The 18,991-nt window shown below is 33.9% G+C and overlaps 1 protein-coding gene and 3 long non-coding RNA genes across 5 annotated transcripts; 3 read left to right on the top strand and 1 right to left on the bottom strand.

Moving 5' to 3' along the window:
- The first annotated feature begins 1,309 nt into the window (after positions 1 to 1,309).
- LOC127903024 (uncharacterized) lies at positions 1,310 to 1,950 on the top strand. Its single transcript, XR_008055779.1, has 3 exons — positions 1,310 to 1,447; positions 1,529 to 1,623; positions 1,737 to 1,950. It is a non-coding gene; the product is annotated as an uncharacterized LOC127903024 (long non-coding RNA).
- Positions 1,951 to 2,073: 123 nt separating this feature from the next.
- Positions 2,074 to 2,909, bottom strand: LOC127903025 (uncharacterized). The gene is made up of 2 exons (XR_008055780.1): positions 2,498 to 2,909; positions 2,074 to 2,415 (listed from the first exon to the last, which is right to left on the bottom strand). It is a non-coding gene; the product is annotated as an uncharacterized LOC127903025 (long non-coding RNA).
- A 393-nt stretch (positions 2,910 to 3,302) lies between these two features.
- On the top strand, positions 3,303 to 4,835 carry LOC102607160 (uncharacterized). Of its 2 annotated transcripts, XR_370988.4 has the most exons (3): positions 3,371 to 3,631; positions 4,171 to 4,312; positions 4,398 to 4,835. It is a non-coding gene; the product is annotated as an uncharacterized LOC102607160 (long non-coding RNA). The 2 variants fall into 2 exon arrangements; XR_003065839.2 differs by having other exon boundaries at positions 3,303 to 3,631; positions 4,171 to 4,835.
- Positions 4,836 to 16,894: 12,059 nt separating this feature from the next.
- LOC102619317 (cation/H(+) antiporter 26-like) lies at positions 16,895 to 18,991 on the top strand. The gene is made up of 2 exons (XM_052443792.1): positions 16,895 to 17,743; positions 17,867 to 18,991. The coding sequence occupies exons 1-2, from the start codon at positions 16,895 to 16,897 to the stop codon at positions 18,989 to 18,991; spliced, it is 1,974 nt and encodes a 657-aa protein (XP_052299752.1).

The following is an 18,991-nucleotide window of genomic DNA, read 5'->3' as shown; positions in this document are numbered from 1 at the left end:
TTGAATTGTTTCCTGTAATAATAACGTCATCAACATATATTAAAATGAAATAGTAATGTTAAAAATGAAAATAGTAATGTTAGGCTTATGTAATGTAAAGAGTGATGTATCCGCTTTACTGCATTTGAAGCCTAAATCAAGAAGAGCTTGAGAAAGGCATTCAAACCAAGCGCGTGGGGCTTGTTTAAGTCCATAGAGTGACTTGTGAAGTTTACACACATATGACAGCTTGGATGAGTCAATGAAACCAGGAGGTTGCTCCATGTAGACATCCTCTTTTAAAGTGTCCATGTAGAAAGGCATTGCGAACATCTAATTGTTTCAGGACCCAACAAGAACGAACAGCGAGAGCAAGCACAAGGCGAATAATGGTGTGTTTGACCACATGACTGAAAGTTTCAGCGAAATCAACTCCAGGAATTTGGGTGAACCCTTTAGCTACAAGCCGTGCTTTAAAGCGATCAATGGAGCCATCTTCTTTTTGTTTAATCTTGTAATGATTTCGTGGAGGAAAAGCAGGATTCAAACATGATTAGTGAGTTCAGAAGGAATAATATTGACAACAAGAATGTTAAGTACATAAAGAGAAGTGTAAAAGAAGGAGCTGATACGGCAGCATATATGCTTCATGCCATTGCTGATGACTTTGATCTCATATTAGCTGGAAGAAGACATGATAATAATTCGCAAGTATTGATAGGACTATCAGAATGGAACGAGGTTGAGGATTTGGGCGTTATTGGTGATGATTTTTTGGTTTCCTCAGATTTTCATAGCAAGGCTTCAGTTATGGTGATACAACAGCAGGCTTCAGTTATGGTAAAAGAGGATAAAAAGCACTAGATACAATTTCAAAGCTTAAACGTACATAACGGGTAATTTACATATTTTTTCATTTAATTCACTTGTAATCATTTAGAGAAGTTATCAAGAAAATTAAGTTGTACAGATTTTTTAAGCAGCAGTGATTGATAAATTTTATCCATTCACTCTTGTAATCATGCATTCACTAGTCTGTAATTGAAATGTATTAGAATGAGAATGAGGTTAACTGTAAGAATCGAAATTAGGGACCTGTCTACCTTACAGATTCTGTATGTAACGGACTTGCAATCTCAATCTTTGAATGTGGATAGAGAAAGATGGATGGTTGGGAACGGTCAGAAAAATAATGCTAAAAAATAACCCAAAGCATGGGAAACCGGCTTTAATGGTTTATGTGCAACCGGATGTGGAGTAACAAAAGACGCGTGACTTTAGCGAGGACGCCATTTCAATTGGTGCTTTTCATGCGATGGCAAAAGGAGTCCTGACCTTAAATTCAGCTGGCAATAGTGGTCCAGGTTTGACAGCTAGCGTAGCTCCGTGGTTGATGTCAGTAGCGGCTAGTACTACAGATCGCCTATTTGTTGATAAAGTTGCTCTTGGAAATGGAAAGGCAATATCTGTAAGAATCAAAGTTCTTGTATTTCAAATTCTATATGCATCCAAACTTTCTATAAGCATTCTAACTATCTCTATACTCCAGGGATATTCAATTAATTCTTTCGCTATGAAAGGAAGAAGATTTCCGCTGGTATAAGGGAAAGAAATTTCTGAATCATGTCAAGAACTTTCCTCTCAGTACGTTATTCATAATGTTTCATTGCGAATCTTTTTCTTCTTAATGTTTCATTTCAAATCTTTTTCTTCCTCGTACAAAAACACAATAATTTGGAAATTTTGTTCAATTTCAGGGAGTGTAATCCAGGGTGCGTTAACGGTAGCTTAGTTAAGGGAAAGATTGTTATATGTCTATCATTTAAAAACTATCCTGAGGTTCGCAAAGCTGGTGCTGCCGGATCAGTCTTGTTAAACAACGAATTCGACAAAGTTTGCTTTGTTGTTTCATTGCCAGCAGTGGCCGTAACCCAGGATAGCTTCAGCATCCTTATTTCCTACAAGGAATCTACAAAGTTTATATTTTATATCCTTATTATTTCATTTTATTTTTTTCCAATAATTAAATCACTCTTTCTATCTGGATTATAGAACGCCTGTAGCAGAAATATTAAAAACTGAAGCAGTTAAGGATTTTGATGCCCCTGTTGTCGTTGGCTTTTCTTTACGCGGGCCAAATGCAATTGTACCAGAAATCTTGAAGGTATACATTATTTTAAAACTTTGCGTTGTCACCTATGTAAATACGATAATGAATTCTACTGATCTGATGCTCAAAAATCATTTCAGCCAGACATCAGTGCCCCTGGAGTAGATATATTGGCCGCATTTTCACCTCTTGCTCAAGCTTAAACTGCAGCACACACCGTGGATCCAAAGTGATAATTAATTTTGGAGGGGTTTTTTACACCATGCTGTTGCTGGAGATGCATCGTCACCTCGCTTGCTATATGCACCAGTCTGAATAATAATTCCCTACACGGCAAGCGTAATGTTTTTTTAACCAATTTCAGTGACGGGTTACCGGTCAGCAACCGGGAGGAGTTCAGTTTGTCACCGGAAGAAAACCGGAATGGCCGGTTCCAGATATTATCTCCCGGTCCATCCGCCGTCCACGTGTCACGCATCCATCTCTCTTCTTGTCAACTCACAGTCCGTTACATACAGAATCTGTAAGGTAGACAGGTCCCGAAATTAGAATAAACTTTATTAATATTTTTATTTTAAAATCAGAATAAATTATTATAAATTATAATAATACCCTTTAATGTATTATTCTCATTATTTTTATTATATAATTATGATTATAATTATTATTATTAAGAACATTACTTTTAATAATAATAATAGTTACAATTTTTGTCCTCTTTCATTTTTTTTATTTATTTTTATCTCTAATCTGTTTCTTTTTTCTTTTCTCTTCTTCTTCTTCTTTTTTCTTTCTCTTTTCTGCAAATTGCTCGTTACTTTTTCGTAAATACACACTCATTCGTCAGAAGTTATCTTATCCAACTCAACGGACAATTGCCTGTTCTTTTGTCTTTGGGAACCGACAAAATCCAAGATCAGATATCTGACGGCTGGGGATTTATCTCGATATTTGAACCAAAAAAGCATTCAGTGGGTCCCAATCCCGATCACTCGCTATCGTAATTCAATAAACTCGTAAATAATTATTAATATAAAAATTTAAAGGAAGCTCAAGTTTTATTAATTATAATCATTCATTCGGGTAAGCTTACGTTACATTTGGTGTAAGTAACAGTTGTGACGTGACCATTTGACTCACGTAAGAGCAGCACGTGGCGATAAGGGCAGTAGAACAAAATGTTGAAACCGGTTGGTAATCAGTTGCAAGATGTGTCAACGGTAAACCCAATCCTATGCATTCCTCATAATAGCCGGTTGATGATTAGGCACGTATTAGTGAAAATTTTGAAAAGAAAAAGAAAAATTGAAATTGAAAAATTTTTAAGTGGGTTTTAAAAGTTCATAAGCCAAAATCTCATTAACCATTTTTTTGAAGGAAGCAACATCTCCTCTCTGAAACGTCATATGCCACTATTCATACATTTTTATTATGAAAATTATTGAACCAAGGCTGAGAAAAAGGGAAAAAAAATAAAGAAATTCTTTCAGAGTTGTCTGTTACTACTACATAGAGAAATGACGGGGAGCTGCAGTTTCAGAGGTGAGGGAGGGTTTCGTAAATTTCACAATTTTTTTCGTTATTCAACTTATAATTTTTTTTTTTTTGGGAGTGATGAAATGTTTGTAATATCATTGATTGGTTTATCGATTAGTATCCTCATAGTTATATCTTGCTTCAAATTCTTAAATAGGCCATATGCATCAAGTGTTTGATGAAATGTCTGAATGGCATAAGCAAATACTAGTTGGCTAATTTTAAACATGTTAATCGGTTTACAAATTCATGTTTCAGAGTTCAACTATTTTCATGTAATTTCATTATTAACATCGTATGATTTGTTATCGATGAAGTGAGAATATTATAAGTGGAATGAATAGTTGAGCAGGTGCTTTAAGTTTCAAAGTCTTTAGAGAATGACTTAACAGAACGTTCTGTTTTTATGGCATGAGCATATAGTTAGGATTATATATAACGGGTACTGTCATCATATAGCATGATTATGTTACAATTCATGGACGAAGGAGTATGTGTTTTTAATTTTGTCCTTATGTTTAACATACTTGCACAATTGTCCTCAGGTTTTATAAATGGAAAAGACTGCTATAAATGGAAAACACACAAAAGAATCTGCAGGAATGGCATTTAAAATTTAAGCTAGACAAATGGATTTGTGACGCTTGAGAAGAAAGTAGTCTGCTGGAACTAAAAACAATGAACCGGGTAAAAGAAAGTTATCTTATCAAGCTACTAGTGCTTTTTGAAATAAGAAGAATGAGTTGTTCCATTTGTTTTTTTATATTTCCAGGTTCAATCAATCCTGTGCACATGAGAGCGAACTATTGAAGTGAATATAAACAATAAAATGGCGACAGTTGCTGGAAAGGATACCAAGTTGTAAGGCGATGATGAACATTCTTTGACGGGTATAAGGTGGTCGTTATTCATACAGCAAGGAAAGATTGAAATGAAGCATAATGCTTCGAAGTTTGTAGATGGACCTCAGATTGTCTTGCTGGGGTATCATGCGAAGACCCATGATATTTTCACACTTGTTTAATTGTTATTTTATTTGTATCCTCTATTGTCACCACGCCTATCAAGTTTTATATAGGTATATCTCTTTAAGGAACAACTGAAATATGTTGATTTAATATGATCTCTTATTTTGGGTAGATGACTGCTGTCATAAAAGGAATATATATGTTAAATTTTTTGCGTTAATAAATTTATGTATTTATCACTATATTCAGCTTAATTTCTATGGCTTTCAATTGCTTCGGACCAATATAAGGAAAGTCTAAAGGATGGTCGTTATGTACGTATCATAAATGATGTTGATCGTGTTGCCGATTTATCAAGCTATAAACATGGTCGAACTACTGTAACTTTATCATCCTTGACTTATTCACTGGAATTCACAATATATGAATAGTCTAATTAGCTGAACATATAACATATCAGCATAAGAAACCAAAATTCAATAATGTTGAATTAAGATAAACTCGTACAAGCATTTGCAAATGTTTCATCACTCTTTTTCCCATTGCAACAGCTTAGTTGACAGAATTATAAATAATATAATATGCCTACTTTCTACCGCCATGATCCTTCTAGTTCGACCTCTTGCCCTGAGCAAGGTACTTCCTCTCGAACATCTTGGCACGTGCACTTTGTTCAACCTTAAATGACTAGATTCCAAATATCAGTTGTACCCATCAATTAAATTTCCCAATTACAATACAAATTTATAATCTGATACCTGTTCTCATATATCCATTAACCTATCACTTCAGTACAAATGCAAGCACTGGCATCATATCAATTAACAATAACCTCCAATATATTGTTTGGAGCAAATACCAGAATAATACTTACAAGTACGAACTAAAACTGTAATTAATTGTCTCCTTTTTGTTATTGTCTGCACTGTTTTCAGCCTCCGCTTTCTTCTCTTCACGATGAATGATCTGGTTTAAATCCGGTTCACCTATTAATACATTGACGCAATTTTCACAGAAACCTACTTCTCTCTGCCCTGTAATTTCTTTCCATCTACAACTCTTTTTCCCCTTTTCACAGAAAGAAACAGATCAATTTAATCCTTTCATAATTCATATTCCCATTACTAAGCGCGCTCTTCACTCTGGCTTTTGACAGGATCGATTCTGCTACTTTTCCAAATAAAGGTGTTAAAATAAAAACGAATCACCCATAACAGTTAATGATGTGTAGGAAATTAATTGGTGAAGACAATTTCACAAGATGAGGTTTCAAATTTTAGCATTTTTAGTGACTTTCAGGCGCCTCTACGTTCGGTTTTGGGGTGCAGCAATTCTTTTGGTTTCGCCGATTTGTGAATCTGCAAAATTGAACAAGTATATTCACAATTTCATTTGGTGGTACTCTTATTTTCCCCTCTTTTGAAAACCTAATTATTGTACTGCATACCCTCTTGAATTTTACGCATACACAGACTACCCTTGCATAACTCTTCTTTTCCCTCTTATGAATTTCATTACCGAATAACCCCTTAACTGCCTTATTCCCAGAACCGTTTTGACAAGTTGCCCATCCTTTGTTATAATAATTATTTACCACCTCTACCGGAACCTTATTTTGTGTTAAATTCCTTAACAGTCGTTCGATCTGAAAATTGACGAATCGAACGATCCATTTTATCGGTCTGTTACTTGCCTTAAATGTAACATAAGCGCTGCCCATTCAGAATGGTAAAGAAAAAACAAGTAAATGGAACAAAAATAGAAGCAGCATGCACGGACAGCTTTATACGAATCCGCTGCCTTATTGCTAAAGTGCTGATTGTTGCAGCGGAAGCAGAAGCAGAATTGCTGCTTCTGATTTCTGGTCTGCTCTTCCGAACACTTTCTATTTATTAACTATTATTATTATTATTATTATCGTAATAATAATAATTATTATTTAGAAATGCAGTGCTATTTAAGATGTTTGTCGTGTGCTAGCATGTATCACGTGACGTGCCTTAGCTGATTTTAGAGGCTTCTTAGAGTTTGTATTATTGTTGTGGTGTATTTAATTATTGAAAATTAGTGTGAGAAATTATTGAGCAAATTTAATGCTGAGGGGACCCTTCAATTTAAAATTTTTTTAAAGACAATTTATTTATTTTATCTTTTGATTGATCTCGGCCCCATTACTTTATATCCAAAAATTATCGAAACACACACATCCAGAGGTGTTGCTGGGGACCTTTTGATTTTGACATTCAAATTCAGTCCATAGAATCCCATTGATTAACTAATTCATTTTTCTATTGCAAATACAACGAATTCTGTGCATTTATGTTGTGTTTACTTGTTGGAGTGGGAGTGAGGAGTGTGGATTCCTCCTACTCCAGCGTTTACTTACTTAAAATGGAGAGGGATTGGGAGTCCCACTCCGTGGGCCTCACCCATTTTTGGAGTGGGGAGTAGGAGTGGGACTCTCATTGGGGGAGGTGGGAGTGGGAATTCACTCCCACCTCTCCCATTTCTACCTTTTTTTTTTAATTTTATGTTTTATAATTAATAAATAAAATAAATAATATTATATTTATTTAAATAATAATATTATATTTAACTAAATAATAATTTACATTGATTTTAAGTTAAAATTATTTTAAAATAATATTATTATATTAATAGAGAATTAATAAATATAATATTATTATATTTATTTTAAAAATAATAGTACTATATTTATTTAATAATAATAATAAATATTTTATTCTAAGAAAATATTAATTTTGTACTAAATAATATTATATTATTATTTTATATAATAATAAATTTAATATAATTATATTAAATAAAATAAAATAACATTTCATTTTATATTAAAATTACAATTAATAATTTATTGTTCATAATTAAGAATATTAATAATTATAATAAATTTACAAATATAATAAAATAAATATTATTCATTAAATATATTTTTTATTAGTTTTGTAATTAAAAATTATAATTCTTTAAATAAGGATAAAATTGTAATTTGAAACTATTTACTCCCAATCCAAGACAAAGTAAACACATAAATTGGATTCTGGTCTCCATTCCATGCTTCCATTCTAGTGTAAGTAAACAACCTACTCCCACTCCCACTCCACACTCCCAATCCTAGGATTCCCACTCCCCAGGATTCCCAATCCAATCCAAAAATTAAACGCTACCTTAGTTGGTCCAAATTTTCTACACCGACAAAGAAATTAAAAGCTTTATTGATGTGATGATATAGATTGTTTTAATTAGGATGGTTTCAATAGTTAATTAATAAATTAATCATTTCATGGCTTTCACTACTTTAACCAAAAAACGTGCCTTCAAATTTGAATTTTTTAAAACTATTACACTTGGCTTTTCTTTACTCTTCAACAAATTTTTTTAATGTACATTTATTTATTCTTTAGATTTAATGATTTTTTTTCTTTTTTCTTTTTTCTTTTTTTCATGAATATTGGATAAAAACTAAGTTCGTTTGTCTATTCAATCTTACGTGGGATCTTCTAGATAAAAGAGCTTTTCCTAATTTTATATATTAACTTGAATATGTCAAACACAACATTCAATCTACATTAAACCTCCTTAATTAAGCCCGCACGAATATACATTTGTGAGAGAGCATTTTCTTCTATACCGCATGTCATGGGTTCACATGTAAAGGTTATTTTATGATGAAGCTAATATAGGAGGTTTTGGTAGATTTCATATTGTAAATAAATTTGTTATGTAATAGATTTCATATTATAGTTGTGCTACCGCATAGTTAATATTCCTTGAGGTCTTGACATATTTGATTGTACATATTAATAAATTTGTATTGTAAAACTAAAAATAAAAAAGAAAAAGAAAATGCAAGAACAGAACTAATTTATAAGATTTAAAAAAAAATCACAAGCCCCCGCACACCCCACCAGATCTGTGAAGAAGAGTGGTGATTACAATTTGCATCTTGTTTTATTTGTGCTTAAATTTGTGTCACTTAAGGGTCTTTAAATGTCTCTCTCAAATGTCAACCAAAAGCTCAAATACCACTAGTCAATTTTAGAGGATTAGTATTGTAATCACATATTTTTTTCTTTTGTGCCAAAATTAGCAAAAACAATATTAAATCCACCCTACTAGATGAAACTATATAAAAAAAAAAAGGAAAGAAAGAATGTCGGACTTAACCAATTTCACCTATTGTGGTTACTTTGATAGTTTGGATTTTTTATCAAAAAGAAAAGAAAATTTCTACAAATATTGTACTATCTCACATCACTTCGATATAGTAAAGTTTAATATAAATAATGTGTACTTCATATCTTAATTGACAATTTATATTTTGGAGTATACAAACACCTTGAAAATAATCATAAAGACCCAAACTCAAAGTAGACAATATCTTAATAGGTCTAAGTAAGAACTTGAGTTACGACACAAAAATATATGTAATATCTTACAAAAATAATGAATATTTTATGTCTTATTTGACATTATATATTTTGGGGTAATCAGTAGAATAAAACAGTGAGGATCCTAAAAATAAAATTGTGAGGGCTTAAACCCAAAACAAACAATATATATCTTAACATGTCTAAATTAGAATCAAGTCATGACACGAAAGGCAATATCCTAATAGGCCTAATTTGAAAGTTGGAATCGAGTCACTACCAAAAAAAAAAAAAAAAAAGCCTTTCAATCTAGGGATAATGTAACTTAGCAATTGGCTGGCAAACGTCCTCCCGACTGTTGAATCTTGTAAACCCACTTGGACTCGACCACATTTGTATCTGGAGGTCTTGGCACAAGAGATCATGTTTGATTTTGGCACAAGAGACCATGTTCCTCTTGCATGGCAGTAACCCAGTGTTGGTGTTTTAGAGTAGCTTTAAGAGTCTTAGGTTCATTGGTGGTAGTGGCAGCAAAGAGAAGTGCAAGATGAGATTTAGCTCGAGCCTTTTGTCTAGTCACCATAGGATGAATGTTAGTAGCATGTTCAATGGTGATTTTTTCTTGCTGGCTTACTTGATGTGGATATCCAGAGAGATCAACAACTAAATTTTGAGAGATATCTGGAGGATTAAGAGCATTTTGTCTCTGGTGTATCTCACGAGTAGAGTTTTCTTCTTCTTCTGCAGGCAGCAGTTGAAGAGTCTCATGTTTGCATGGAACGGACGCATTTATCTGATTGTCGTTGAGGTTGTCAATTGGAGCAGTAACTGGAACATTTTGTGGTTGAGTGGAAGACAGTGTCACAGGAGAACCGCAAATTAGTGTGGAAAGACGTGGGACAGCAACTTGTGCAAGTGGCATTTGAATTTGAGAAGGTATTGCATGCGGATTTGATATGCCCAAGCATTCCTTTTGAGCATGAGCATGATAAGTGGTATGGTTGGATTTTGTGTCTTATGAAATTAGGGCAGCCGAAGTCAATTCTAGCCACTCATCACATGATGGAAACTCCACTATATGTCCCGTTTCCTCTATAGGAGATATTAATGAATTATTGTCAGCAAATGGGAAAATCGATTCATAAAAATTACGTGCCTAGAAATATAAACACGTTTAGTCTGAGGATTTAAGCACATATATCCTTTATGCAAGGGGCTATATCCAATAAAAACACAAGGGAAATATTTTACATCAAATTTGTGTTTTTTATAATCTCGTAAACAAGGAAAGCACCGACACCCTAGAATTCTAATGCCGCTATAATCAGGAGTACATAAAAATAGAACCTCATAGGAACTCTTAAAACTAAGTGTAGACAATGGTGTCCTATTAATTAAATATATTGAAGCCAAAAAAATTTCAGTTCACAAAGACAAATGAATTGAAGCGTTAAACATAATGGTTAAGGCTGTCTCCACTATATGACGATGTTTTCTTTCAGCAACACCGTTTTGCTGAGGCGTGTGAGGGCATGATATATGTCTTGTAATACCGCATTGCGCAAGATGATTAACAAATACAGTAGAGGAAAATTCGCCTCCACCGTCATATTGAAATATTTTAATTGTCCTTTCAATCTGATTCTCTACCTATTTCTGAAATTTAATAAAACAATCAAAGAAGTTAGACTTTCTTTTTAAAGGAAAAATCCAAGAGAATCTTTAGAAATCATCAATAAATAATGCATAAAAACGATAATTTTGATTAGTAGCTACGGGTGCTGGGCCCCACAAATCACAATGAATTTTTTCTAATGGAAAAACTGTTGTTTTATTATTAATAGGAGAAAAACGAAGTTTACAATATTCTCTAACTGACAAGAAATGCATAATGATGACTTCTTTATCCATTGGGATACATCGATTTTCCTTTCTCTTATTAAGACATGTAGAACCTTGGGACTTGGATGGCCAAGTCGTTTATGCCAAACGTCTGAATTGGTAGCATCTCCTCTTATTGTAGCAAATGTTAATTCTTTATTTTCTTCTAAGGCATATAGGTTGCCCTTTTTAAGCCCCCTTGCTAGGACCTCCTTCTCCTGATTCTTAACAACAAAGCCATCAGAGTTAAACTCAAAAGAACATTTATTATCCTTAATAAGTTGTCCAACAGATAATAAAATTTTCTTTAATTGAGGGACAACCAACACATTATTTAGTTTCAATTTCCCATAATCAGTATTTAGAGATGCATTACCAACATGTGTAATATGAAGACCTTGACCATTTCCCACAAATATTTTATCATTACCTTCGTAGGGAACTGGTTTGTCAATATTACCTTTGTTATTTGTCATATGAGAGGTTGCACCCGAATCTGCATAGAATTTAGGGTCGTTTCCATCTTGGAGATTCATGGCTGCAAGCGCCTTGGGTGTGTCCTCTTCATCAGAGTAATCATAGTGATACCAACAATTAACAGCCGAATGGTTCTTTTTGCCACAAATTTGACAAATTATTTCTTTTTATTGTTCTTGTTGGTTCGTTACTTTGTTTTGTTTTGGTGGAGGCTGAGAATTCAACTTATTTTGATTGTTCACATTTCCTCTTCCTCCACCATTACCACGTCCGTGAAAATTGTTGTATCTACCACCACGTTGATTCTTGCCTCATCGCCCCCGCTGTCCAAACTCCAAAGAATGCTTCATTATGATTCATTTGAGCAGACTTATTTACTTCCCTCTGGGCAACAACAGTTTGCTCATGATTTTGTAAGGCTAAGACAAAAGGCTTCATATTAGGATAAGGAGGTTTGGTCAGCATTGCTGTCTTAAAATCAGCATATTGAGGGCCAAGAGAACGAGCTAGTTGAAAGACTTGGTCTTCGTCGACAATAGGTTTCCCAATCGCAGCAAGTTGATCACAAATATTCTTGAACTTTTTTATAAGATCTTCGAGTTTGAGGGACCCATTTTTCAGTGAATAGAAACTATCCTTCAACCAAGATTCTTGTTCTTTGGTTGCAGTAAGCCACACTTCTCGAGCAGTGAGGCCACCAGTTACCATACTCAAGACTTCTTCAGACATCATTCCCCTAAGCCAAGTCATAAGCAATCCATCATTATTTTGCCATTGCAAAAATTCAGGATTAGGGACTTTCTTTCCATCGTCGATATTGACAGTTGATGGAAATGAGGCATCGGTTATTACATGGTGCTCTAATCCAAGACTCCTTACAAGTGGAAGTACTTGGGATTTCCGGATAAGATAATTGTTTGAGGTTAGCTTAATGGAAATAAGACTAGAGCATTGGTGGAATGATTGAATTGAGAGTTTGGGCTGGGATTGAGAGGATGAAGATGAAGCCATAGGCTCTGATACCATGAAGAAACTTGTGATTTTGAATTATATTCACTGGATGATTCTTATTGAATAATACGTAAGGTATTTATACATGCATATGGTATATTGTAAAAGGCAACTAAATTGTATGCCTTAATTGTAGAGATATTTACATATGGAAAGACTCAATCACTTTGATTTAGAATTGTTGAATATCTTGGGTAGTGATCTTTGGCCATGACCGTCTTGTCAATCACTGAACATGTTGCCACGTGAGTTTCTAGTTGATTTTGTATGTTTGGATTCGTTGAACATGTTGCCATGAGTTTCTAGTTGATTTGGTATGTTTGGATTCGTTGACTTATCATCTTAGAGTAGTTGGTTACGTTTTAAAGTATAAATAAGCTCCGTTGATCGGTAAAATTTATTGAGAAAATTATCAAAAACACTTATCTTGTGGTTGGATCGAGCCCAAAGTAGAGCATCTTAGTTTGTCTTTTGCAATTATTTTTGCATTATTTGGGATCCCATGATAGGCCATCGATCAATTTGGTAATGTTATAGTTTTTAAAATAATTGTTGTTAGTTGTACTGTAGAAATAATCAGTTGTGAAAAGAATAATCAGTTAAATGAAAAAGAGCATCGAACCTAAGGACCTTCACAAGAACTTGATTCAATTGCATATAGAAGGTTGTGAGGAGAAATTTGTAAGCCTGATCGTTATGTTGATATAGTGGCCTATTCCAATTATAGATAATGACGCTCTTTCCACTTATAGAGAAACAATAAGTAACCCTCAAAGTGTACAATAGAACTGAGCAATTGATGACAAAATGCAGTCTTTTCATAAGAATAAAACTTGGGAGTTAGTTACATTGCCCAAGAAAAAGAAAACAATTGGGTGTGATTAGGTATATGCAAAGAAGGAAAGGTTTCCTCATAAGAATGAAATTTGATACAAAGCTAGATTAGTAGCAAAGGGTTCGATCATAAAGAAAGAATAAACTATAATAAAATATTTTCTCTAGTTGTGAAGCATTTTTCTATTCAAATTTTGCTGGCTATGGTTGCACAATTTGGGCTAGCATAATTTGATCTTTAACTAGCTCAACTTGATGTAAAAATTGCATTCTTATATGGTGATTTAGAAGAGGAAATTTACATGACTCAACTAGAAGGATTCAAGGTTGTTGGGAAAGAAAATTGGGTTTGTAAACTGACAAAGTCCTTTTATGGATTGAAACAATCTCCGAGACAGTGGTATGAGCAATTTGATCGATTCATAAAAGGGCATGACTCATGAGTACATGGGAAACAAATTTGAATATTGCGTGTATTTTTGCAAGCTACAAGATAGATCTTTCATATTCTTACCCTTGTATGTTGATGACATGCTAATAGCTTCTAAGAATAAAGATGAGATTGAAAAGTTGAATATTCAACTTAATTAAGAATTTAAGATGAGAGATCTGGGGGAAGTTAAAAAGATTCTTGACATAGAGATATGCATCGATAGGGCTCATGGCAGAGTTATCTTGTCTTAAAAGCAATATCTGAAGAAAGTGCTACAATAGTTTGCATACAAGACCTGTGAGCATCTCATTGGTTTGTCATTTCAAGATTTCTGCAAAATTGTCTCATTCGACAAATGTGGAACAAGAATATATGTTACAAGTTTTTTTATTCAAATGCAGTCGGTAACTTGATGTGTGCAATAGTGTGTATAATGCCTAACATTTGACAAGCAGTTAGTATAGTGAGTAAGTATATGCACAATCCTGGTGAAAGGCATTGGCAAGCTGTGAAATGGATTCTCCGCTACCTTCAAAAGACCGTAGATGTTGGTTTTCTGTTTAAGTAGGATGATTCACATAGTCAAGATGTGATTGGATATGTTGATTTTGACTATGTTGGTAATTTAGACAACCGACGGTTAACTATTAGTTATATATTTACTCTCACCGGAGGGCTAGTAAGTTAGAAATCTACATTACAATCTGCAATTGCTCTATCAACAACAAAAGTTGAGTACATGACAATTATAGAGGCTATTAAAGAGGCTATTTGGTTATAAGGCTTACTTAAAAACTTATGACCAGTACAGGATCACATTAATGTGTATTGCGATAGTCAAAGTGCTATTCACTTATCAAATAATTAAGTTTATCATGCATGTCTGAAACATATTGACGTGTCAGGCAAGAGTTAATTTTTTTTTTTTTTACTACATTGTACTACAATTATAAATTTGTTTGGACTTCCGTCGGGCTTTGATTGTGGGGTGTATTTCCAATGACGTATTTGTAGATAATTAAATAAAAAGAAAAAAATAGACTTTGTAGAAAGGGTCAGGAGGTTTATATTTCAAAAAATATGCTGATGAACTAAAATATACCATGCATTCCCCATCCTATCATATGATAATGTAGACGATAGATACTGAAGTATAAGCGAGAGATATTTGTAAGAACTTACTAGCATCTGTGAGTAACCGGCACCCCTAAAGGCTGGAGAAGTAAGTGAAAGATTCATGTCAATAAAGAAACTAAAGAAACACACTTAATAATGATGTTTCTGGGGTTGCCCACTCCAGGTGCTTTAGCTCTTTTAGAGTCCATTATTGAAAAAAAAAACAAAGAAACTAAAGAAATCAGAAACATCACATTGGCATGATGAGATATTTTTCCTCTCGAACCCGTTAATCTTAGCTTCGCGGTTGGTTCACAAAACCAATAAACATTCTTGGGAGTCGTTTCAAATTTGCCAGGTTACCCATAGCATGAGAAACAAACAAAACTTTGTAAAGCAGAAGAGGGTAAATAAAACGTAGTAACTAAAATAAACAAAAAAGGAAAAGAAAAGAAAAGAGAAAATTATGGTTCTTGAACAAATTAAAGAGGAGCTAGAAAGAAAATCACGGAGTGGTCGGAAATTAATCTACCTATCTAGATAATTTGATTTAAGATATTGAATTTGTCCTTTGGCTCATTATGTGTGGATTATATTGGCGTAAATTTAGTTAAATGTAAAACCAAAACTCCAGCCGAGACTTATGTGAGCGTATGGATTTAACTTAAGTGTTCGATCCTATAAACTTAATTGTTTGATCCTATGTGGAGGAATTTCCATTTTATGAACTAAATTCACTATTAGACACATCTTTACCCTAATTAAGCAAATAAATAACCTTGTGCAATGATTTAAAAAAAAAAGAACCAAACAAACAAAATGACAAACGTGGTTGGAATTACTTGGGTTTTTTATTTTCATTTTTAGGAATTAATTGGATTATTCTAACTTCTAATCGATCTTCCAGTACTAAAAATAGTTATATAGAATAATTATTATTAGGATAAAGTTATTTACACTCTAAAAGAAATAAACTTTGAACACTCTTTGTTTTAAAATATATTTTATTACAAAAATACCCTTTCATGAAATTATTTAAAAGAACATAATTACTTCAACTTAAAAACAAAAATACTCTACACACCCATTTATTATAAATCCTAAATTTTTATTTTCTTCATCAATTCATCATCTGAGGTTCATGGAAGTTACAAAACCAAAATTGTACATTCTCCATTCGTACACTGATCAACACACAATGCAGCCAAAGGACAAATTCAATATCTTAAATCAAATCATTTAAATAGCTAGATTAATTACCGACCACTCCGTGATTTTCTCTCTAGCCCCTCTCTAATTGTTCAAGAACCATACTTTTATCTTTCTTTTCTTTTCTTTTTTTTTTTAAATTTTGGTTATTACTTCTTTTTCGCTTCTGCTTTATAAAATTTTGTTAAGATTTTGTTTGCTTCTCATGCACTGGCAAATTAGAAATGACTTCCAAGAATGTTACTTGGTTTTGCGAACCGGATGCGAAGCTGAGATTAACGGGTTCGACAGAAAAAATATCTGATCACGTATATGTGCTGTTTCCAATTTCTTTAGTTTCTTTATTAACAGGATTTTTTCATTTACTTCTCCAGCCTTTAGGGGTGCAGGTTACTTTTGTTTCACAGATGCTGGTAAGTTCTTACAAATATCTCTCACTTATACCTCGATATCTATCATCTTCATATATAATCCTATGATGGGATGCATTGGAATGCATGGGATATGAAAATTTTTAGTTCATCTGCACATTTTTTAAATGCAAACCTCTAACCCTTTCTAAAAAGACGTTGGTAAAATGAGAACATTGCACAATTGTTTTAATCAGAATTAAAAGAAAAACTTTTGATACATACATTACAGAATAAAATATAGTGCATTTAAGTGTGTTTTTTTGTTTATTATTATTTTTACACGACATTTAATTGATAATAGAGTCATTGCAAGTACAATATTAATGAATCTCATTCGCATTACATACAATGATCATTAGTTTGGGATTTTTTTTTGACAGGCAGGAATTGCGTTAGGCCCCTCGTTTCTTGGACACAATGAAAAGGTGAGCAAAAAAATATTCACACCGAAGACCCAATTGGTGATTAGCGTCTTCGAATCTTTTGGTCTTATTTACATAACGTTCGTGACTAGCGTAAGAGCCGACTTAAGTATTATGACAAAATCTGGAAGACTGGGAATTGTTATCGGCATTGGATCTTATTTGCTTCCATTGATAGTAACATCATTATCGACCGTGATAGTAAACCAATTCGATCCATTGGATGGAGAGCTTGGAGAGTCCGTCCAAATGGTTACAGGACTAGAATCAACAATATCCTTCTACGGAATCTTGGAAATTTTGACAGATATGAAGCTCCTAAACTCAGAGCTAGGCCGCCTTGCTTTGTCTTCTTCCTTGACAAATACCCTATTGAACATGACATTAGGAACAGTTCTTGTAGTCCTGAGTGATATTCAAGAAGCGGGTATTGGAAGTATAAACCTTTTAAATCTCATGAGCTTCATGCTGATTGTTATATTCATTGTTTTTATCATCCGTCCTGTCATGGTTTGGATGATGAGGCAAACTCCTGAGGGAAAACGCTTGAAGAATGAACATGTAATAGCCTTGAATATCATGGTCGTTTGCAGTTATTTTGTTTCAGAATCCATGGGACTTATAGGGTTTTGGGGACCAATAATTTTAGGGGTTATCACGCCTTTAATTCCACCAATGGGATCCCTTTTAACAGACAAAATGGAAGCCTTTGTTTGGTCAGTGTTCTTGCCTTGCTTTTTAATCAATTCTGGCAAAGGAGTTAATTTGTTTTCGACTACACTCACTGGTTTCTTGATAGTAGAATTCCTCATATGGGTTGCTACTACTGTAAAACTTTTTGCCATTATAATTCCTTCACTCTATTATAAAATGCCCTTTATGGATGCTCTTTCCCTTGGCCTCCTTTTGAATTGTCGAGGCATCTATGATATACAAATCTTTAGCCGTAGCAATCGACGTAAGGTACTGTTTAATTACACGATCATATTTTGTTAAAAATTTAGACAAATGACTCTCTCTCTCTCTCTCTAGATATATATATATATATATATATATAGTATCTAAATTTTGATAATGTAAATGCAGATGCTGTCAGATGAGAGCTATGGCGTAATGGTCATGACAGCAATGTTGAAGTCTGCTATTGCTTTACCGTTACTTAGAGTTTTTTATGACACTTCGAGAAGATATGTAGCCTACAAAAGACGCACAATACAACACACCAGACATGATGCCGAGCTTCGCATTCTTGCGTGTATCTATGAAGAAAACAATGTTGCAACCATTATTAACGTCCTTGGAGCCTCCATTTTTCCTCAACGCCCAATGGAGCTCCATGTTTTGAACCTAGAAGAGTACGTTGGCCACTCTTTGCCTTTAGTGATCTCACATCGATTAGACAAAATGCCATCTTCTTCTAAACCAACGAAAATTGATTTCATCCTTAATGCATTTCGCCAATTTGAACAACAAAGTAGTGGCTCCCTTTCACTGCAATGCTTCACAGCCACTGCTCCCTATGATTCAATGCACGAAGATATTTGTTCAATGACATTTGAGAAGTGCACATCCCTGGTGATTATCCCATTTCAAAAAACCAATAGTTATGTTATCAAAAAGATAACGAAAAAGGTACTCAAAATGGCTCCGTGCTCGGTAGGAATTCTATTTGATCGTCGAGAATTTATGAACTCTAGACACATTTTCACCCATAGATCGGCGATAAATGTTTGCGTGATTTTTTTAGGAGGTCCCGATGATCGCGAGGCTCTAGCATATGGTGCTCGCATGACAGGTGATCAAAACGCTATGCTTACAATCATCCGATTCTTTGCTGTGAACCATGCTACTAAGGATTTGATTGAAGAAAAGAACGATTTGAACTTAATTAGTGGTTTGAGGATGAGTACCATGGACAGCAAAAATGTCAGGTACATTAAGCATAGTGTGAAAGAAGGATCAGAAACATTTCATGTGATTAATTCTATTGGCAATGATTTTGAACTCATATTGACCGGAAGAACACATGATTATTGTTCGCCGGTGTTGTCGGGATTAGTAGAATGGAGTGAAAGTCAAGAATTGGGAGTGGTTGGCGATATACTAGCTTCTTCAGATTTTAAGAGCAATGCATCAGTTATGGTGATGCAACAACAAGCTTCAGTTGTGGAAGAAATGGTGATTCAAAGCCCAGGATTTGTGCTGAAATGA

The sequence above is a fragment of the Citrus sinensis genome, chromosome 6, assembly GCF_022201045.2.
Source record: "Citrus sinensis cultivar Valencia sweet orange chromosome 6, DVS_A1.0, whole genome shotgun sequence".
NCBI lineage: Eukaryota > Viridiplantae > Streptophyta > Magnoliopsida > Sapindales > Rutaceae > Citrus > Citrus sinensis.
Note: the sequence above shows the minus strand (reverse complement) of the source record. Positions and strands in the feature narration are given on the sequence as shown.